This window comes from Nomascus leucogenys, chromosome 18, assembly GCF_006542625.1.
Source record: "Nomascus leucogenys isolate Asia chromosome 18, Asia_NLE_v1, whole genome shotgun sequence".
Lineage (NCBI taxonomy): Eukaryota > Metazoa > Chordata > Mammalia > Primates > Hylobatidae > Nomascus > Nomascus leucogenys.
Genome location: NC_044398.1, coordinates 25068155 through 25089418, shown reverse-complemented (window position 1 = coordinate 25089418; position 21264 = coordinate 25068155). Strand labels below are relative to the sequence as shown.

The 21264-nt window shown below is 42.7% G+C and overlaps 1 protein-coding gene across 3 annotated transcripts in view; it reads right to left on the bottom strand.

The window, feature by feature from the left end:
• The window catches only part of KAT6B (lysine acetyltransferase 6B), a 207006-nt gene that overhangs the window by 4937 nt on the left and 180805 nt on the right, over nucleotides 1-21264 (bottom strand). For all 3 annotated transcript variants that reach the window (XM_030797859.1, XM_030797858.1, XM_030797860.1), the window contains exons 14-17: nucleotides 6879-7110; nucleotides 6407-6566; nucleotides 5461-5811; nucleotides 2434-2725 (exon numbers count right to left, since the gene is read on the bottom strand). In XM_030797859.1, the coding sequence (XP_030653719.1) occupies nucleotides 2434-2725; nucleotides 5461-5811; nucleotides 6407-6566; nucleotides 6879-7110 (1035 nt within the window). The remainder of the gene's footprint in view (nucleotides 1-2433; nucleotides 2726-5460; nucleotides 5812-6406; nucleotides 6567-6878; nucleotides 7111-21264) is intronic.

Here is a 21264-nt window from a genome sequence, read left to right as displayed (position 1 = left end):
TGTGAAGTTCCTTTCAGTTCAGGTGAGCTTATTTTTACTGAACCTATAGGCACATGTGAATATAAATATAAATATGTACATATTTATATAAGCAGATGAATAGCTATATACATATTAATAAATATATATTAATAAATATAGGCATGAAGCACCCAAGTATTCTTACGATCTTTAGATTACACCAATCTTCTAGAATCAGTGGTCAATTTAAAGGAAAAGCTTTTTATGTAGAACAATAGTCTTATTAGAAGCTCTATTTTGCAGAATAAAAATAAGATCTCACAATCATCATAAAACAGATATGAGTTCTAGTCCAACTGGTGGATAGCACAGTAAGCACTGGCTGATTTAGGTAATAAAAGGATTATAGATAAACTTACCTGCAAGTATTACATTCAAACTGACCAGCTGAAAAGAACACATATGTGATGCAGAATGGTTCCTTGAGAAGTGCCGAGTACCATGCCCAAGTTAAGAGTCATCTCAGGACATTTCTATGGTAACAGCCATGCCAGTACCCCCGGATTCCACATTCTTTTTATTTTTGAGACGGAGTCTTGCTCTGTCGCCCAGGCTGGAGTGCAGTGGCATGATCTCGGCTCACTGGAACCTCTGTCTCCCGGGTTCAAGCGATTCTCCTGCCTCAGCCTCCCAAGTAGCTGGGACTACAGGCGTGCATCACTATGCCCGGCTAATTTTTTTGTACTTTTGGTAGAGATGGGGTTTCACCATGTTGGCCAGGCTGGTCTTGAACTCCTGACCTCAGGTGATCTGCCTGCCTCAGCCACCCAAAGTGCTGGGATTACAGGCATGAGCCACCATGCCTGGCTGGATTCTGCATTCTTATTCTACATGCTACTGGACCTACCAGTTTTTGTTGGAACACCTCCCAAAATCAGAAGATGAGTTTTCTGACAATTATTTTTAAGAAAGAAGGACATCCTGAAAGGAATCAGGCATAATATGAGAAGACAGGCAAGAAGGGGAAATAAAGCTCATTCTCACACACAAAATGATCACTCACCACAGTTTGTTGTTATTTGTTTAAAAAAAAAAAAAACCCCAAAGAATAAGGCTTGGTTTCTCTATACGCAGAGTAAGAAGTCATTCCTTCAGCAAAATACTGTATGCAGGAATAGCATTTCTGTGAACTAAGAAAGTCAAGAAGATGCTTGCATATGTTCTTAAAACTGTGGCTTTTCAAAAGCTAGAGTGATCCTGTGGTTCCCAGGGAAATGAGATGGCCTGTTCCCCAGATTAGAGTAAGTTCTGAATAGAGTCATCTCGGCCAGGGAACAGAGTATACCATAAACCCTCATGATTCAGCTGGGAGCACACATTCTCAACCTGACAGGCAAGGATGGGTGCTTTTAAAGATGATTCACTGGTGTTCAGTATATTTTTTAGAGGATGGGATAGAGGTGTCCCTGTCAATTTAAAAGGAAAGTCAGTTTACTGATTTCTATGTTATGCAATATTATCAAAGCTAATATTGATGTGTGGGTAAGTTTAGATGGTTCTTTTTTTTTTTTTTGAGAAAGGGTCTCATTCTGTCACCCAGGCTGAACTGCAGTGGCACGATCATGGCTCACCCTGAGCTCAGGTGATCCTCCCACCTCAGCCTCCCAAGTAGCTGGGACTATAGGCATACACCACCACTCCTGACTAATTTTTGTGTCTTTTGTAGAGATGGGATTTTGCCATGTTGCTCAGGCTGGTCTCAAACTCCTGGGCTCAAGTGATCCACCTGCCTCAGTCTCCAAAAGTGCTGAGACTACAGGTGCACACCACTGCCATTTTTGTATTTTTTTGTATTTTTTGTAAAGAAGGGGCTTTGCCATGTGCCTAGGTTGGTCTCAAACTCCCGGGCTCAAGTGATCCACCTGCCTCAGCCTCCCAAAGTGCTGGGATTACAGGTGTGAGCCATCATGCCCAGCTTAGTTTAGATGAATCTTTATAGTAGTATATACTACGACACTACTGATTATAAGATGTACTATTGATTTACTAATATTTGTTTTCTAGGAAAAAAAGAAACGATTCCATTCAATGCTTACATTGATGATAATAATATATACCTTGATTTCAGAAATAACTAAATGTGAAAAAAAAGTACATATTAGAATCAAAGAAATGTAATGTGTTTCTTACCAACAGGCTTCAAAGCTTTTGGGGATAAGCCAATTTCTGGTAAGTAAGATGAACCCACCTAGAGGAATGTTCTGGCCTTAGAAGTTGTTTAACATAAAATCCAATTCCAGGAATAAGGGAGAGAAGCTTGTAAGGATGGGAAAGGGCAGATGGGCACTTGCTCCAGGTGCATCAGCACCACTTCCCAGGTGCCTCTGGACATCACGCCAGAGGCCTGCTCTTTGGGACCCAGTCAGATACAGACATTCTCAAGGGTAAGGTTTTTATCATTCCTCTACTTACTTCTACAAGGGTCAGCATTCTTGAAGCAATGATTGTCTTTGCCTTCCTCTTCCTCTGTTTGTCTTTTCTTCCCAGGCTGATGTTGGAATGCTTTTCTCAGGACTGGCTTCCTGCCATCTTCCTCCACTTCAATCTCACAGGTAGGCTCCAGCTGTGGCATTGGCCTCTCTTCATCTGAGTTGTCGAAGGGCTCATTCAGTACTTCTGTCGTCTCTGAAATGGTCTCTGTTGTTACACTGCTGTTGATCCTCCTGCGTTTACGACCCCTTTTCTTCTTTAGTACAAAAGGCCTCTGAAATTAATTCCAAACATAACACATAAGAGCTCATGAGAAATTAAATGGTTGAGTCGATATGCAGTAGACATGTACTGAACACGTGTCTGAGAATCTTACACGTAGAGACTTCTGTAATGCCTTTGTACTTAACCTTCCATTTGATGTCTAACATCCCTCTCGGGCTCCAACTACACAGGCAAGTGTTTTCCAAATAAAACAGCTGTTTACTCAAGCAGATGCTTTGAGAGGGAACATCCTAGCAGCTTGACTGGAGATTTTAGAAACTAAGCTTTGCTTTTCTAGCATATATTTTTCCAATGGTACTTGCTGGCTTCAATATTCCTCACATCACAGACATTTAAGGTCATCACAGACATTTAAGGTCATCACAGACTCTAATGTCTTTATAAATGGTGCCATAATTAACTAGCCACTGGGTTAACCCATTTAATACTTGATAACTTTTGAAGGAGCACCCACTATATGGACAGCACTGGGAAATATGATACAAGACCAATCTACTTTTTCTCATTCCATAGGACTTCAGGAGCTATGAAAAGGAAAGGAAAGGTACTTGAAGAAAGGAATACTGTTTAAAATGTTAACAGAGTCAAGTATTGGTGGCTGCTAAGATGTGAGCAACTGATAACCTGGCAAAATATTTTAACAGAAGGCATCTAAAAATGTTAAAGACATGCCAGATGTCTTATTTGTATGATATAAAAATATTTTTTTCTTTTATTTTTCTTTTTTGTACAGACAGGGCTTTGCCATGTTGCCTAGGCTGGTCTCGAACTCCTGAGCTCAAGTGGTCCACCCGCCTTGGCCTCCCAGAGTGCTGGGATTATAGGTGTGAGCCACCGCACCTGGCCTAAAAATATTTTTTCTGTTTGCACTAAAGATTGGCACAAATGACCCTCCATAATTGTAATTATAAAATATTTTTCCCCCAGCAAAAAAGTTTTTAATGACACAAAATTCAAATAGAGGAATAGCAGGAATTGCTGCTAAGATGTAATTGTTGCCCCCCAAATTAGTGAAAAGACACTGCAAAGAAAGGTTCAATATGCTTGGTTAAAAGCTAACCTTCACGTAAACTGTATTCAATAATTGTTATTATTATTTTTAAAATATTTATTTATTTTTTATAGAGACAGTCTTGCTTTGTTGCCCAGGCTGGTCTTGAACTCCTGAGCTCAAATGATCCTCCTGCCTCAGCTTCCCAAAGTGTGGGGATTATAGGTGTAAGCCACTGTGTCTGGCCTCCAAGAATTCTTGTGTCTTACTTTTGTTAACGCTCTGAATGCTCACTGAAGCACACACGTAGCGGGTTAATCATATTCTATAATTTAACATTTATGGTTATTATTCCCCCCAGTCTGCCTGCCCTCTTTAATCCACGAGAATTTTCCCTAATATGAGGGAAGCCAAGGTAGAGAACTGGTTTTCTTCAGGTTGAGTCCAGTTCAGATCATGCCTTGGATGATTCTGGTTTTTGATAGTTTTAGAACAAGTTTCTTTTATTATATATACAACACATGAATACACACTCCTCCTAAGAAATGGAAACATTATTCTTAAGCCTGAAGTCTACTTTGTGGGATGCTCCTTTCTACCACCTCCCCATGGAGACCCTTCCAGAAGACTGCCAGGCCTAGAAGAGCGCTGAGCTGGGAGTTAGAACAGCAAGTTCCCTAACAGATGCCACATTGGATGGCCTTGGGGCAGAGCCTTAGCTTGTATTGTGATATCTCTATCAGTCTTGGCTCTCCTCTATGTCCCAGATAGATACTGAAGACAAAGATATCAGATCTGGGTGAGCAGTTACCTAAAAACAAAGTCAATTCTTTACTTTCTGTACCATTGGAGATGATATGGTCTATCTAGAGACACCACTGGGCTACTAAGATCTGAGAAGATTCAGTAATGCGCAGTAGGCCACAAATGCAAAATATCACCATCAAAATCAAGGGCCTAAAATGCTTTCTAACAATTCTGTGCCAAGAACAAGAGAAGGAAACAGCATGAAGAGCACTGGGCTTGGAGTCTGTTTTGTTTTGAGACAGAGTTTCACTCTTGTTGCCCAGGCTGGAGTGCAATGGTGCGATCTCGGCTTACTGCAACCTCTGCCTCCCTGGGTTCTCCTGCCTCAGCCTCCCAAGTAGCTGGGATTACAGGCGCGTGCTACCATGCCTGGCTAATTTTTTGTATTTTTAGCAGAGACGGGATTTCAACACGTTAGCCAGGCTGGTCTCGAACTCCTGACCTCAGGTGATCTGCCCACCTCGGCCTCCCAAAGTGCTGGGATTATAGGCGTGAGCCACTGCGCCCAACCCAGGCTTAGAGTCTTGAGCACGCATTTGGGTCTGCTTCCATCTCTAATGAGTCATATGACCTTAGAGAAGTCTCCTGGCCTCTAGGTCTTGGAGGGTGGTTTAAGGTCTCTGGGGCCCCTTTCTGTTGTCATAAACCTCAGTTACTCTACTCCTGAAGACCAGCAGGTGGCAGCGACTACTAGACTAGGAGGCTGGCCTGTCCCTGGTTTCCTGTCACAGCACTAACAAACCTCAAAAGTAAACATAATCATGACTGTGAGATAAACGATTATGATATATGATCAGCGGGACTGGGTACACATAAACTACGACTAAAGAACAGAGAGTGAAACAAATACTAATAGACAGAATGTCTGCAATGACAAATAAGATTTGATTGAAGGCGACTCACAGAAAATCTAAACAGACACCTACCTTTCTCTTTATGGCAACTGACTGTGGTTTCGTCAATCTTGGGGGAGAGCTTTGAATATTTTCTTCTTCTTCTTCTTCCTCTTCTTCCTCCTCTTCATCCTCTTCCTCTTCTTCCTCATCCTCCTCTTCCTCCTCCTCCTCGTCCTCCTCGTCCTCTTCTTCTTCACTGCTCTCTTTAGACAGCTCCAGCAGCTGCCCTCGCTCCCCTGTGACTGGCCGGCTCTCCGGGGAATGCAAATATTTATTTTTTGATTGTACTTTTGCAGGTGATTGCCTACTGTTAGCTCTAGTTGACAGGATTTCTTGTTCCTCCTTCTCCCAGCAGCTAGCTTGTTCCATTAGCCGCTCAGCCTAAGTGGGGAGGGTAAAAATGGTGGCCAGTGAGAGGGCAGTTACACAGCCAGAGCCTCTGAGGATCAATGGCAAAGTGTCTCTAAGTCAGTTCTGATCAGGACAGCCAGCCAGCCAAGCACATTCCAGCTGCCTCATCTCAGGAACCTTTTGCATCAGTTAGGATAACAAATCAAAGAAGATTGGGTTTCATGGGATATTTAGCAGTATTAATGATGCAGCGAATTGATTTGAGTCCTTTATCACTACATTACATGCTCACTGGCATGGAGCACTTTAAGCAAGTTCATAAACACAAAGAATCGATTGACACTGCAGCCTTGGAGCTCAGCACCGAATTTGATCTGATTACATGCTCTCAGCAGTGAAAAATGCTGCTTTGTAATCAATGATAAATGTTTCATTTTTCATACTCAATTCAATAAAATTATCATGTCTTACCATGCAACCTCAGTTAGGATAAATTAGTGCCATATCATTTCACATGCTATCTCTACATAACCAAGCTTTTGACAACGATCTTAATGACTTTCTTAGCTTAAGAATGCTACAAGATCGAAGTTACACAACTTAGGATGATAAAGACAATCATTACCTCTTTCTCAGCTTCTCGCTCTTCTTCAGACACTGCAGCATTAGAAATTAAAATTGGGGTCCACCTCAGACTGTCTGGATCAAGTTCATTGGCTCTGGAACAGGTTTTCAGCTTTTCCATGTGGCTCAATATCAACTTTTCCCGTCTAATGATGACAAACCTGTAATGTGATAAGGCAGAACAAGATGTAATCACAAGCTGAAATTTCACTTCAGCTTCACATACGGACATATGCTAGCACTAATGTTATCTGGGTTAGGAAAAATCAGAAAGCATCTCAATGAGAGGGTACAGAACACTGGAATCCAACCAGCAAAAAAGTGTCATTTCATGTGTTATTTTTAGGAGAAAAGGTTTGATAATACTGTTAGGGAACCTCAATCTTTAACTGGAATGAATGCACCTATCTCCAGGGACCCTTTCTGGTGTGGGATGCCTGAGCCACGGAGCTGCCCAGGGTCCCAGGACTCACCTGCCATCTCTCTTGTCGATCATGTGGAGGTGCTGCAGAGTGGTGGCAATGTCATGTGGGCACATGCCCGTCGCTCTGCTAATTGCTTTGATGCTGATGTGCCTCTCATGGTGGTGGTAGAGATACTCCAAGATGACGCTCTTCCAATATGCCAGGTAGGAGAGACGGCCCAGATCGGAGAGAGGCTTTTCAGGAGACCCTGCTTGGCCTTCTCTTCTAGAAAGCAAATAGCCTAGGGCAGAAAAAATAAATGGGCATTCCTCACTGTGGCATTCCCAGAGCTTAGAACAGGAGCCACTAGAAATAATATGAGTAGTGACAAGGTAAAAACATCACAACACAGAAGTGCATTTGCTTTAGCAACGTAGCCTCTTCCCAGTTACAGTGATTTGATCTCCGTGAAGTTTATGCTCCTGAATCTTTGACAGTGGCACTCTAAGTCAATTCACGCAGCTAGCAGCAGCATTCCAAACACATATTGTGGCATATTTAACAAAGTCTAAAAGCTATGGTTGAAGACATTACTCCTGCTAAGTCTCAACATCTAAGTCTCCCACAGCTTTAGATTCTTTCAAAAACGAAATGTCAGGCACTTACTCAGAAATCCTGTCAAGGGACCACCCCCAACATTAATGGGCAAGTTGTTTTCCACAGGAAGGACCTAATGACCATTTGACAGCTGGGTCTTAATAAAAAGAGAAGGACCTCTGTTGACTCAGAGTCTATATTGCTTGCTACATTTAACTAGCAGGTTGATCTGAAGCTTTGTTTTAGGACTAATAAAAGAATATCTTTCAAGTCAACTGCTGCAACTCACATCAGCTCCACTAGCTCTATTTTTACCTCTTTCATAGAAATTAATTTACAATCCAATCCCAGAACATTGCTCCTACAAATTAAGACAAAACAAAACAAACTCCTTAAAACAACCTATTGCATGTATGCTCAGAAAATCCCCCAGCATCTTAAGCTTTTGAACGCATTTTACAGCATTACTGTGAAGGTTCCTTGGCAAAGGAACTTTAAAAATGAAAAAAAAAAAGAAAAAGAAACCAGCCCTTTAAATCCACTTGAAGGTAATGAATGAAAGCTGGCGGCTGTCTCAGTAATTAAGAGCCACTTATGGAGTAGAAAAGAAATGCTATAAGCTAATGATGTCTACCTTGCTCTAATTATCTATTTCAACAGCCTCACCTTCATCAACTTCCTAAGTTTAAACAAACATCAACCACATACAGTAGGTGGCAGCAATGACAAAATCATACTGCTCCGTAAACCACCCAAATCTTCAGCATTTTTCTTCTTTATCTACATTTCCAAAATGGCTGCATTCTCAAGAATTTTCTCAATTTTAGGGTTATTTTTTGTTAAAGAAGAAATCAATGCCTCTGATGTATTTTCCTGCGTCTCAAAATCACTGCAAATACAGTAATGCAGAAATACAAAACAAGAATCCAGCCTGAACCCTCGAAGGGTATAATCACAGCATTTTGCATTTTGATAGCTTTAATCTGAATGCCATTATGAAGAATAGGCGTAAATTTAACTTCAGGTTTTGCTAAGGTCTTTTGACTTACTTGTTTCTTTAACCCATGTTTAAGTGCAAAGTATTTGACTGAATGCAAACAAGCACCGCAACATTTTACAGTGAACCACTGTCTACATGTAATTTGGCAGCAGACTGGGGCTTTCAATAGCAGTGTGTCAGGAATGCTAACACAGTGATGGCCACTGTGCCGAAGCCAGCCCATATTGTGTCCTGTCAACACGAAGAAGAGCTCTCTATGTCTCTGTGTTGCCAGAGTACGAAGGGAGCCCACACCTCAGAATACAGATAATTGGCACATCCGTCACCTGCCTCCAAAGTGCTTGGCACATGCTGAGAAATGTACTCTGGAGGCTGGGGGGTCCCAGATTTGTACTCCTGGGGGGTGAGAACCATAGAGCCGTGGATATAGAACCATCCCCTTTTGTCCATGAGATCCCACAATTAAAAGTCCCCTGCAGTGAATGTGAAAGTCCCCAGGTCCTCTGCTGGTGCTTATTTGAATCTAGCAGTCAAGGACAGAAAGCCCCACTCCTCTCAGCCTTGCTGAAAGAATTCTGTACAACCAAAGTGTTCATACCAAGGTGGTATGTGCCCCCCAATACCTTATGTCCCCCACTATGATGGGCCAGCTTACCCAGAAGCACATGTGTTCCTTTGTTCTGTCTCCCCGCTACAGTCCCTAATCTGGAAGGCAGCAGCAGCCAGCATCAGAAAACCCACGCTTTCTGCAGCTGTTCGTGCTTTCACACCCTGAAGTGGTGCACACACACCCTGTCAGGGCCTGAGCCTAAATGGGTTAGGCCACTCAAACTAGCAGGCAACTTGCGGTCCATGGGGAACATTTAGGCATAAACCTTTTAGCACCTGCTACTCCTACCATGTTAAGTGGCTGTCTCCTGGGACACTCCCTTGGACATAGACTTCAGGCTATGACTGTTAGTCACGGAAGAGTCCTGGGGAGGTGGCAGCAGGGTGATCAGCCTTGATGGGCGTGGGTACACTGAAAGCCCAGTGGTCTTTTTCAGCAAACACCCTTGCACTGTGCTTGCAAAGGCCAGGAGAAAGCAGGGAGTGGCCAACACCTGCCAGGAGGCCATGCTTCCCTGGGTGCTGGAAAGAAGACAACTGCAAACCCAAGCTCCAGCCAGAGCACAGCAGGCGGGTGTGCAGGGATGATGTGCACCAACACTGCAGACTGCACAAGGCCACTATCCGAAGGGACCCCTGCATGGCTTGCAGTGGGTTTTTCCCTCTCCTCTCTGACTCATGAAACCCTCAAGGAACTAATAATAGCAGGAACTGGCACTTATGCCAGGAGCCATTTGGAAGTCCACAAAGTCTACTCATGTAAGAGAAAACAGAATCCATCAAAACGATCAAAATGAACAAAGATACATTTCTGATTCCTTACTACTTAAGTGAACTCACTTGTAATATGTTAAACTGTACAGCTTAGAAGAAAAGTGTGTGTCATGCCCACTCCACTGGCACGCCTGGTGGATGTAGGACATAATTCCATTTGAACCTGCAGCAGCACTTCCTCTCAGAAGGCTGCAGCTGGTGGCACTTCACTAATCTGACCCTCATAACATGCGATGTTTGAAAAAAGGAATTTCTTGCCACCTTTTGTTTCTTTGTACTTTTATTTTTTGAGACAGAGGCTTGCTCTGTTGCCCAGGCTGGAGTGCAATGGTGTGATTTGGGCTCGATGCAACCTCCGCTTCCCAGGCTCAAGCGATTCTCCTGCCTCAGCTTCCTGAGTAGCTGGGATTACAGGTGCCAGTGGCCATGCCTGGCTAATTTTTGCATTTTTAGTAGAGACAGGGTTTCTCCATGTTGGCCAGGCTGGTCTCGAACTCCTGACCTCAATCCCTCAAGTGTTGGGATTACAGGCCTGAGCCACTGCGCCTGGCCTCTATTTTTTTTCTAGGCTCTTCACAACATAATTATGATGTAGCCCATTGAAAGAAAAATTTTTGGTAGGAACATTTTACTTATTGAGTAATCATAGAGATGTGGTGGTTTAGGTTACAGCTCTTAAATTTAACTTACCAAAAAGATTCCAAATAATTGATCTAAGATGCAGGGAAATAAAAAACGCTTATCTTGGCTGGGTGTGGTGGCTCATGCCTGTAATCCCAGCACTTTGGGAGGCTGAGGCGGGCGGATCACCTGAGGTCAGGAGTTCGAGACCAGGCTGACCAATATGGAGAAACCCCATCTCTACTAAAAACACAAAATTAGCCGGGCATGGTGGCGTGCGACTGTAATCCCAGCTACTCGAGAGGCTGAGGCAGGAGAATCACTTGAATCCGGGAGGCAGAGGTTGCAGTAAGCCGAGATCATGCCATTGCACTCCAGCCTGGGCAACAAGAGTGAAACTCCGTCTCAAAAAAAAAAAAAAAAAAAAAAAAGCACTTATCTTAGAAGCTGGTGTATTATCCTGAAGCATCTGAAACAAGTACAATACACCCCTGGTGAATAGATTCCCATGGTGCTCTAACACTTCTCCTTAACTCGGGATACTTTCAACAGAAAACCTCAGCTCTCCCTGGAGAAACCTGGCTGTTTCAGATGGAAAACAAAGTGATGTTTGGAGGACAAATCCCAGTAGCTGCAGTATAATTAATCGCTGGTGAAATTATTCCCTTGAACTTGTCTGTGAGCCAGAGGTGCTGGCGAACAGCACTTACTCTGTGAGTGGGAGCCTTGTAATTGAAAACGGGGTAGCCCATAAACCCCTCATCCACATTAACTATCTTGATCGTAGCAAAAGCTGGCTTCCTCTTTTGCTTTACTGGAAGTACTTATCCTAGGGAAGGTGACATCTGAGTTTCAGTATACAGGCCACATAATCAATTCAAAGGATTGTCAAGATGTCTGCTTAAAGGGAAAGGAAGAACAATGCGATTTCTGTCTATAAAAAGTAAGCATTTCTAAGCTGTACTGCATGGAACCTGAGTGTGCCTCACCTCTGTTAAGGCTGAACTACTTGTAGTCAAAGAATCAAATCTCATGTTAACTAGCCCTGTGTTTGAAATGGTTAACTCTCTCCCAGGGGGAGAAAATAAAAGTGGTAGGGAGTTATCTCATGGAGACAGATCTATTAGGATAAGGAAAGAACTATCTAGACAAGGTCAAGATATGTTTTTGCAGACCCAAATTCCCAAATTAAATTTAATTCCCAGCATAATAACTGTAATGTTAACGCTCATTGAAAATGAAAATTCCTTCCCTTTAAACTAGGGGTATTCAAGAGTGTAATGGACCATAGTAGAATAATGTTCTCAGGCAAGGGCATGGATAGGGACAGGGATCTCCCCCGACAGGGGCAGACACCCTCACCCCTGCACACCTCCATCTTCCACTACCTGGAACCAAACCACACCACATGAACCTCCTCAAACACCAAAGTGTAAACTTTGGCAAGCTACTCACTCCCAACTTCCATCTCTCTGGATTGTGTGAGTTTGGGGTCACCAGCTGCTTTTAGGGGATGATAATCTTTGAGGATTACACACTTTTCATCAGACACCTGTTTAGCTCAGCGAGTCCTGCTGAAAGGTCTGTATCAGTCGACGGCACTGGGTTTGCAAGCCTGGGAACAGACACCACCAGGCCAGGGATTTATGGCAGCTTTTGAGCACAGGAAGTCTGATGACTGTAACCAAGTTATCTCATGCTTGGAGATGGCAATTCACTGGTTTGTACGCTCATCTGTTCCTGGTTTCTGGTGCAGAGCAACACTGTGACCAAGTGGATGAATGGCATGTTATCAGTTTAAATAATGACAAATGAACCTGACAGGCTATTTATATCTCCTCGTTTAAATTTTGTGGTGATTTTGCAATTAGTGCAGAAGGAAGCTGAACCTTAGTTCTCACATCATTTTAAGAGAACAGCCGTGCTCTAAATGACCTGTGACCTGCCTGACATCTTACTGCTTTCCACTTATTAAAAGATATAGGTGCCTCCTTGGCAAAGATGGAAATTTTGAATTTTTCATATATTTTACATTTCAAGAGATTGGTGTTGAAACTGTGGAAGTTTAAGACCTCTCTCTCGTAAGTCCTATGGGCATGACATAATTATATAAGAACTTGAATAAATGCTATTTATCAAGATCTCAGTGTGGAGACCTGTGGCATCAACATCACCTGAGAACTTGCTAGAACTTTAAATTCTCAGAACCTATCTCAGACCTGCTGAATCAGGATCTTTGGTGGGGAGAGACAGAGGGCAGCATCTGTGCTTTCAGAAGTCCCCCAAGTGATTCTGATGTACCCGAGTTTGAAAACCACCGCTAGAACACTGCTCTGAGGCTGCTGGCTTTGATGAGGGTGTGGCCACTTACGAGACAGTAGGACTAAAGAATCTCAAATAGGTGGGACCTCACTCAGCTCCTTAGATGCAAGATAACTGGAGAATGGACTCGCCAAAGCCCCACCAGACTGAAATTTGGCTAGGTCACTGAGTTGCCAAATCGCTTTGTGCAGATGTTCTACACCTCTGCTTCTCAACTTCCACTGTGCAGACAAACTAGCTCTGGTGAACAGCATGGACTCCGGTTCAGTAGGTCTGGGGTGGGGCTTGAGATTCTGCACGTCTAACAACTTCCTGTGCCATGGACCACACTTGAATAGCAATGGTTTATACTTTAAATCGGTGGTTTTCAAATGCTTTGGTCTCAGCACTCAGAGAGCTTTTGCTTATAAGGGCTCTATCTATTAATTTTACTGAGAAATTTGACAAATATTTATTAATTCATCTAAAAGATAACAATAAACCCATTATGTAACTTTTTTTAAATTAAAAATACCCTATACTTTCTAAAATATAAATAATATTTATAGTGAAAAGAGTGGCATTATTTTACATGTTTTGCAAATCTCTTTAACTTCTGGCTTCAGAGAAGCCAGTTAGATTCTCTCTTTCTCTCTTTTTCTTTATTTTGTTCTTTCTTTTTCAAGAAGACAGGGTCTCCCTATGTTGCTCAGGCTGGTCTCAAACTCTCAGGCTCAAGCGATCGTCCCGCCTCAGCCTCCCAAAGTGCTGGGATTACAGGCGTGGGCCACCGCACCCGGCTTGCTAGATTTTCATAGATTGCTTTGGTATTGAATCTGCTGTGATATCACAGGTCATGACATTCTGGAAAACTCCTCTGTATACTCATAAGAAAATGAAAGTAAAAAGGAAAAAGAGTATCTTAGTACTACTTGGAAAATAATTATGACCTTGTAGACTCCCTGAACCATACTTTGAGACCATGTGCATTAAACAAAGATGAGAGTTTTTTAAAGTTGGACAACAGGGCACCCGTATTTTAAAACAATATGTCATATTGCATACAATACAACAGATTGTGAGAGGCTCTATGGGTGGGTGGACAGCATGGGCTCTGGAGCCAGACTACCCAGAATGGAATCTGGGGTCCACCATGTACCAGTTGTGTGACCTCGGGGATTTTATTTAACCTCTCTGTGCTTCAGATCCCTCATCCATAAGATGTGAATAATAACTGGACCTAACTCTTACAGTTCTGGTAAGGATTGAGTTAATATGAAGCATGCAGAACAGTGCTTGACACATCACAGTAATCCTAATAAGTGTTAGCTATGATTATTATTCAACATATTGAATGAATCAAGTCTCAAGGTGATCATTTGGGTAACTAAATATCCTTAAGGTAGGGGAAAGAAATAAAATTTGGACAGAAGGAAAACAACAGAGACAGACTGCTCTATAGAATCAGATTGAGAAAAGCTAACTTTCTTTTCCTACTTTTGCCTGAGGAACCTAAAAACCATTCCATGGACTCAGACAGAAGCTCTCCTCTCATCCCACCCTTCCTTCCTCTCTCCTCCCCCCAGCTAACCACCCAGATATCAACTGAATTAAAGAAAGAGGCCATGAAAAAAAATTTTGCCTCAGAAGTGGTCTTAAGAAATGGCAACAAAGTTCCCAGCAAACACAGTTCTGTGCCCCAAAATTCCCTTTGGCCCCTTAGTCCTTAACTTCAAGGACTACCCTTAGGAAACGGCAAGCCCATCCAACCACAGAAACAATGACTGCTTAGGGCTTCAGCAGAGCCCAGGGACAGTCCCAAGACAGATGAAAGACTCAAATACTCGACAAGACTCAAGTGTGTCTCTGGGAAAATGGCCTGACCCAGTGAAACCCTGAGCACGGAGACAGCATGTCTTTGGGGAAGGAGGCTGGCTGCCCTGGGTCACATACCAGCCTGTTACTCTAAGCCCCTCTCTTAGATCTCTCTTCTCTGGGATCCCACAAGCTCCTCAGCAGACCTCCAGTGCTGAGCTCTTCCCCAAGGGGCCACTGATTTTTCTTACTGAATGTCCCCATCCCTTCAAGTCCATTCCAGAATGGAATGATCTTCCTTCAACTCCCCCAGTGGAAGATGTATGGCAGGAGTGTGACTCCCCCGATGCCGTGTGGTGTGCCTGTGTCTCCGGGCTGAGATTTACCAGATGGTTCCATAGTTCTGTGGGTAGGTGTGGACTCCCTTGCGGGGGTGGTCATTCTGCAGGTCAGTCCCCCAGGGAAAGGTACAGGGGCTTAGAAAGAAAATGAACTCACAAGTAGGGCATCAGGCAGCACGAAAGGGGACTTCCCTCCCTCTGCACCGCCCCTGTCTTGAGAAGCGTGGACCTCTGTGGATGTGCTCCTGAGCCGGAGGTGCCAGGGTAGCACGTGCCACATGGAAGCAGCCTGAGGGCCAGAGACAGCTGTGTGAGATGGCATTTATACCTGATTCTCTTACCCAGTGAGATAATTAATTGCTCCTTTTTCTTTTATTTTTTGGACATGGTCTCACTCTATCACCCAGGCTGCAGTGCAGTGGTGTGATCTTGGTTCACTGCAGCCTCAACTTTCTGGGCTCAAGAGATCCTCTCACCTCAGCCTCTCAAGTAGCTGGGACAAGTGCACACCACCATGCTTGACTAATGTTTGTATTTTTTGTAGAGATGGGGTTTCACCATGTTGCCCAGGCTGGTCTCAAACTCCTTGGCTCAAGCAACCCTCCTGCCTCGGGCTCCCGAAGTGCTGGGATTACAGGTGTGAGCCACTGCACCTGGCCTATTGCTCCTTCTTCTGTCTTCAAGTGTAGCCCAGTGGTTCTCGACCCTGCCTGCACATCAAAATCACCTGGGGCTTTAAAAAGCCACAGATGTCTGTGTTCCACCCAACCTCATGACTTGTCTGGTTTCAGATATATTATGGGTCCCAGTAAGGAAAGGGCCTTGGGGGACTATACTTGGGCCAGAATATTAAACGGGGTGCAGCACCAATTCTTCATTTTTGCCACCTCACAGGGCTGTGGTGGTAGCTGTGGTGCCTAATGAGAAATCCCAGCAGCAGGCAAATCTTCTCTGAACTGAGGCAGGGGAGGATGGCTACTCCGTAAAGAACTGTGTGGTACACTTCACAGAGTTTCATTTCATCAAACATTCAACTGAGGAGTATTTGTGAGTGTATGGTGTGTCACCACAACCGAGTTCCTGGTCTAGTGGATTAGAAGAATAAAATTTTTTAAATAAGGTGACTGACTATGATATAGATTCATCCTTCAATTTCCTTGTTAGGAAAATGAGGCACCTGCCACACAGATAAAATGATCATGGAATGAGAGATGTTATACTCTGTCAGTATCATTTATGCTCAAACTAAAATTGTTTGGGGAAGGCAAGAATTTTAAAAAATATGTTGATGTAAGAATAGCTTACCAAATTGTTGAAGTAACCAAATTGTTCACGAAGCCCATTGCCTGTCACCAAACTAAGTTAATGCTCTGATTTGTGACCCAGAGGCACTTTCAGTTAGGTAACGAGAAAGCCCCAGGGCCATGGCCTTCGGCATGACAGAAATTAGAAAGGCATGCAGAGGAAGGTCTTCCTCTTTGACCTTTTAAGTTTTCCACAGTTCAAACCACTTTTAAATTCTGGGATATTTTAGGAAAAACAAATTTATTTTTAAAAATTTAAAGATGAAGTAATTTGGCATTTTAAAATCATTTCCTCTCTTATAAATAGGCAAAAGTCTACCTTAGAGATTCATTAAAAAAAGAAATAGTTTTTGAAATAGAAAATAACACAATTGAAATAGAAGACAACTTAATTCTTCAGTTTTCACTAAAAGAAAGCATTTTAAATTATCTGGCTCCCCCCAGGCTTGCTCCCCAAGTTGAAACTTGGATAAAATTGTCATGTCTAAATTACAAAATTCTGGTAACAAGAACTTACCACTGAAAGGCTTTAAGATGGCAAACTTGATCGAACACATATACACTTCAAATAAAGCGTCTGCGCCAAACAAATGACTACATGCACTTAAAATGCTTTACCTTTAAGATCGTTCTCCTGCTGCGAAAACACTGCGATTGAACATTTTCCTTAACTAAACCACTAAATGCAAAAACTGAGACTTCTTCTGCCTACTTTTATAGGTCTGAGGTTCTATTGAGGCAGCTGAGATACTTCATTCTAATATCTAGTCATCTGGTCTGGTCCAACCCCACAGACCGATGGCGGAGGGTGGGAGAGGGGTGGTATTTACATTATCATGGCAGTACTACTGATTTCAGAACCAGGTTTGGGAGACAGGATGGTTGGAATAGCAACTTGCCTTTCCATTTGCTCTCCTACAAGCCCCCTAAAATGCTGTGTGTATATGTGGAAGGGAGTGTTGTGTGTGTGTACCAGCTGTAATTTTTAAAAATAGGACAAAGTATGTTGTAATTCCAATTCTGGATGATGAGCTTTCATACAGCAAACAAAAATACACAGCAAGATTGAAGAAAGAAAAAATGAGAATACAAATCTCCTTAGAAATTTTCTTTGTTTTCAAACAAAGTACATTTCAAAAGGGAATCTGTCAGTTTTGGAGATAACTTTTTAAAATCGAAGTACAGCCCATCACCTAATCTGACTGATCAACCACTGTTGGAAATGTAAGACAGAGAAACTGTCGCTAGTTGTCCTCAGGTTATCTAGATGAACAATCTCATTCCACTGGTCTACTTCTCTTTTCGCTTATTTTTTATGTATCTCCCAAATGCTTTGAAACGTGATTTGAGGTAAGAAGCCTCTGGAGGTCAATGGTTGTGTCCCCCGGGTTATTGCTGAGGCCCCTCTGAAGCTGTGCTGCACACAGGCACCCTGGGTAGCGGAGCTAGGGTGGGAGGGGGGGCCAGACAAGTGACTGGCTGGTTTGCCCATGGACTTGGTGTCATGTAGGGACTTAGCTTTTTTTATCTGAGATGGAGTTTCGCTCTTGTTTCCCAGGCTGGAGTGCAATGGCGTGATCTCGGCTCACTGCACCACCATCTCCCGGGTTCAAGTGATTCTCCTGCCTCAGCCTCCCGAGTAGCTGGGATTACAGGCATGCACCACCACACCTGGGTAATTTTGTATTTTTAGTAGAGACAGGGGTTGCTTCATGTTAGTCAGGCTGGTCTCGAACTCCTGACCTCAGGTGATCTGCCCGCCCCAGCCTCCCAAAGTGCTGAGATCACAGGCATGAGCCACTGCGCCCGGCCAAGGACTTAGCCTTTAATCTTAGGGAATCTTAAAGTCCAAACTGGCTACAGTAGATGTTAGCTGTTAGAAAAACAAACACATATGCAGTATCGTCACCAGCAGCGTTAAAGACAGCAATGACTACCTCTTAGGTTGTAGATGACACATTTTTCTAAGCCCCTGGAATGAACCGTTATTCTGTCCACTGTTTAGCTAAATTTTAGACTTCAGTAACAATACATCAATATTAGCAGAGCTTCACCACAGTATACTAATATTATCCCCATGAGACTTTATATTATGTTAATCAAAGAATCTCCATTCCACCTTCAAAGGCTTGAAATGGTTGTGTGCTATGTCCAACAGTTGTGTGCCTACTAGGTACTAGGCACTTTTCTAGTTAGGTTGTATACAGACACTCTATTTTCCAAATTTAATGAGAAAAAAAGCTCTGGGAGTTTAATTTGTTAGCTGGTATGCAACTGCTGAATGCAAGAACCACAGACTACGTAAATGACAGGAACTCAAATAGACATGTTAACAGCTAAAGTTCATTTTTAAAAAATGAATTCAATATGCTACACTGCAAGGAATCAATCACACTGCAATCATCATTTACAAATCAAAGTACAACACACATACTCATGGGGGTATATACAACTAGGTAGAAGTGTGTGATTATGGACAAGTAGATTGAAACTGTAAATTATGTAACTGTCTCTTGTAATTACCCTGCTTGAGAACTGAAACAAACTTCCTGTATAATTTTGCAAGAGAATGGAGATTGAGATACAGAATTGCTTTTTAGTTGGTTTTAACCCTTCCACAGCTATTTAATTATGTGTGATGAGGTCAAAGAAAGTTTATGCTTAATTTATGAAAAATTGGCAGGGAGGTATTTCAAAGTAAATCCTCTAAAAAGCTTCCGATTATTAATTAAATCTGGTAATTTCTCTTCCTCTTCAAGGAAGATTTATATAAATTATTAGGTAAAATAAACAACGTTTAAAAAAAATTCACGGGCATCATTCATTTTATTTCCTCTCTAAAAACATTCATTATGTTCTGTAAGTTTTTAACTGGATGCAACTCAAAGGCTACAGGGATGAAAGGCTGTCTTCAAGAGCATCTTCTGCTTCGGTAGAGAAAAATCTTATTAATGTCCTTAACTTCATGGAGAAAAGCTCCAGCCCTGGGCGAACCCCAGGGCAGGACTCCTAGTCTATGAACAGAGAATCACCTTCTTAAGAAGAAGGAAGCCTGTTTTTCTGATAAATAGCAGAGCCTCATTTCAAGACATTTTAAGTCATCCTAGCCTTTTTCTTCCCTTTCTTAAAAATCTAACTTTTAACATCTTTTCTCTAAGTTCTGTTTCTAGTGCCTAAAGATCTACCCCAAATTTTAGAACTGCTCAGCAACCTAGGAGGAGGAAAGGGCAATTTTCCTGTACACATCTTACAGTGTCTGCTGGTGCTATTCTTCCCACAAAAAAAGAAAAATGGGAAAACAGTTCTCATGCTGCAGTGTCTCTTCTTTCTCTCCTCGGGCTCACAGTTAAATATTTTCTCTGTACTCCATCCTCACTCTGCATCGCCATTCCTTGTCCGAGTCCTCCATTTCATCCTCATTCTGTCAACGCACAACCCTTCAATTATGTTTTTCTAAGTTTAAGAGTGAAAGTGAAATTTACAGGAATGCTGTTCTCTAATGAACTAGACTCAACACTTCAGAGGATTTGATTCAAGTAAATTTCAGTACATTTCCTTCACATAAAAATGGCTCTGCAAAGGCTGACATGGAGTTGATGCCCGTACACTAAATACTTGTGCACTCAAGTTTTCATTTTCAAGCAGTCAAGGTGAAAACTGTGTCTCTCTTTAAAACATGACTAATAGGATGCCACCAATAAATCGAGTAAGTTTTCAGTTTTAAGAGTTACAAAAACCCAAGCACTAAGATACTATAGGATGTCACCTCCCATTTTAAGATGATCTCTTTCTAAAAAACAAAAATAAAACAGAGATACAGAAAATGACAAAAAACAAACATACAGCTTAAGGGATTATTATAAGGCAACTGTCCTTGTAACTATCACCCAGGATCAAGAAGTAGAAGTTTGCTGGCTACTCCAGAAAACTTTCTATCTGCTCCAGCCAATCACCTCTGCTTTCTCTCTCATAAGTAACCGCTATCCTGACTTTCACAATAATCTCTTGCATTTTTTTAATACTTTCATCACCGAAACAGCCCCGGCACTAGAACAGTCTTGCCTATTTTAAAAAAAAAATCTTAATATCATTTTAATCTAAGGGTTCCACCTTCACCCCTTTCTTTTCCTTGTAATCTATCTGTGGATGAACTGGGGCCCCTTGACCTATACTGTCCCCACTCTGGATTTTGCTGATCTCCTACTTGCACTGCAGCTCAGTATGCTCCTCTTTACTCTGTATCTCTTGCAAAATAGTAACTAGATCCAGTGCTTGCTTGATTAGACTTGGGTTCAATCCACTGGCAAGACTACGAATATCCTTGATCAGAAGATACATAATTTCTGGTTGTCCTTTTTGCAACTGTTGATGTTGTTCATTGTCTAGATCCATTAATTCACGGTGGTGGTGGGGATTACAAAATGGTTATATTTTAATTCTGTCATTTTCTTTTCTTTTCTTTTTTTTTGAGATAGAGTCTCACTCTGTTGCCCAGGCTGGAGTGCAGTGGCACGATCTCAGCTCACTGCAACCTCCGCCTCCCGGGTTCAAGGGATTCTCCTGTCTCAGCCTCCCAAGTAGCTGAGACTACAGGTGCATGCCACAACACCCGGATAATTTTTTGTATTTTAGTAGAGATGGGGTTTCACCATGTTGCCCAGGCTGGTCGTGAACTCCTGAGATCAGGCAATCCGCCCGCCTCGGCCTCCCAAAGTGCTAGGATTACAGGTGTGAGCCACCATCCATTTTATTTTCATTGTTTAGCTGGAATATGTTTATAAAAAGATGTTTCTGGCCGGGCACGGTGGCTCAAGCTTGTAATCCCAGCACTTTGGGAGGCCGAGGCGGGCGAATCACGAGGTCAGGAGACGAGACCACGGTGAAACCCCGTCTCTACTAAAAATACAAAAAATTAGCTGGGCGTCGTGGCGGGCGCCTGTAGTCCCAGCTACTCGGAGAGGCTGAGGCAGGAGAATGGCGTGAACCCGGGAGGCGGAGCTTGCAGTGAGCCGAGATTGCGCCACTGCACTCCAGCCTGGGCGACAGAGCAAGACTCCGTCTCAAAAATAAAAAAAAAAAATAAAAAAATAAAA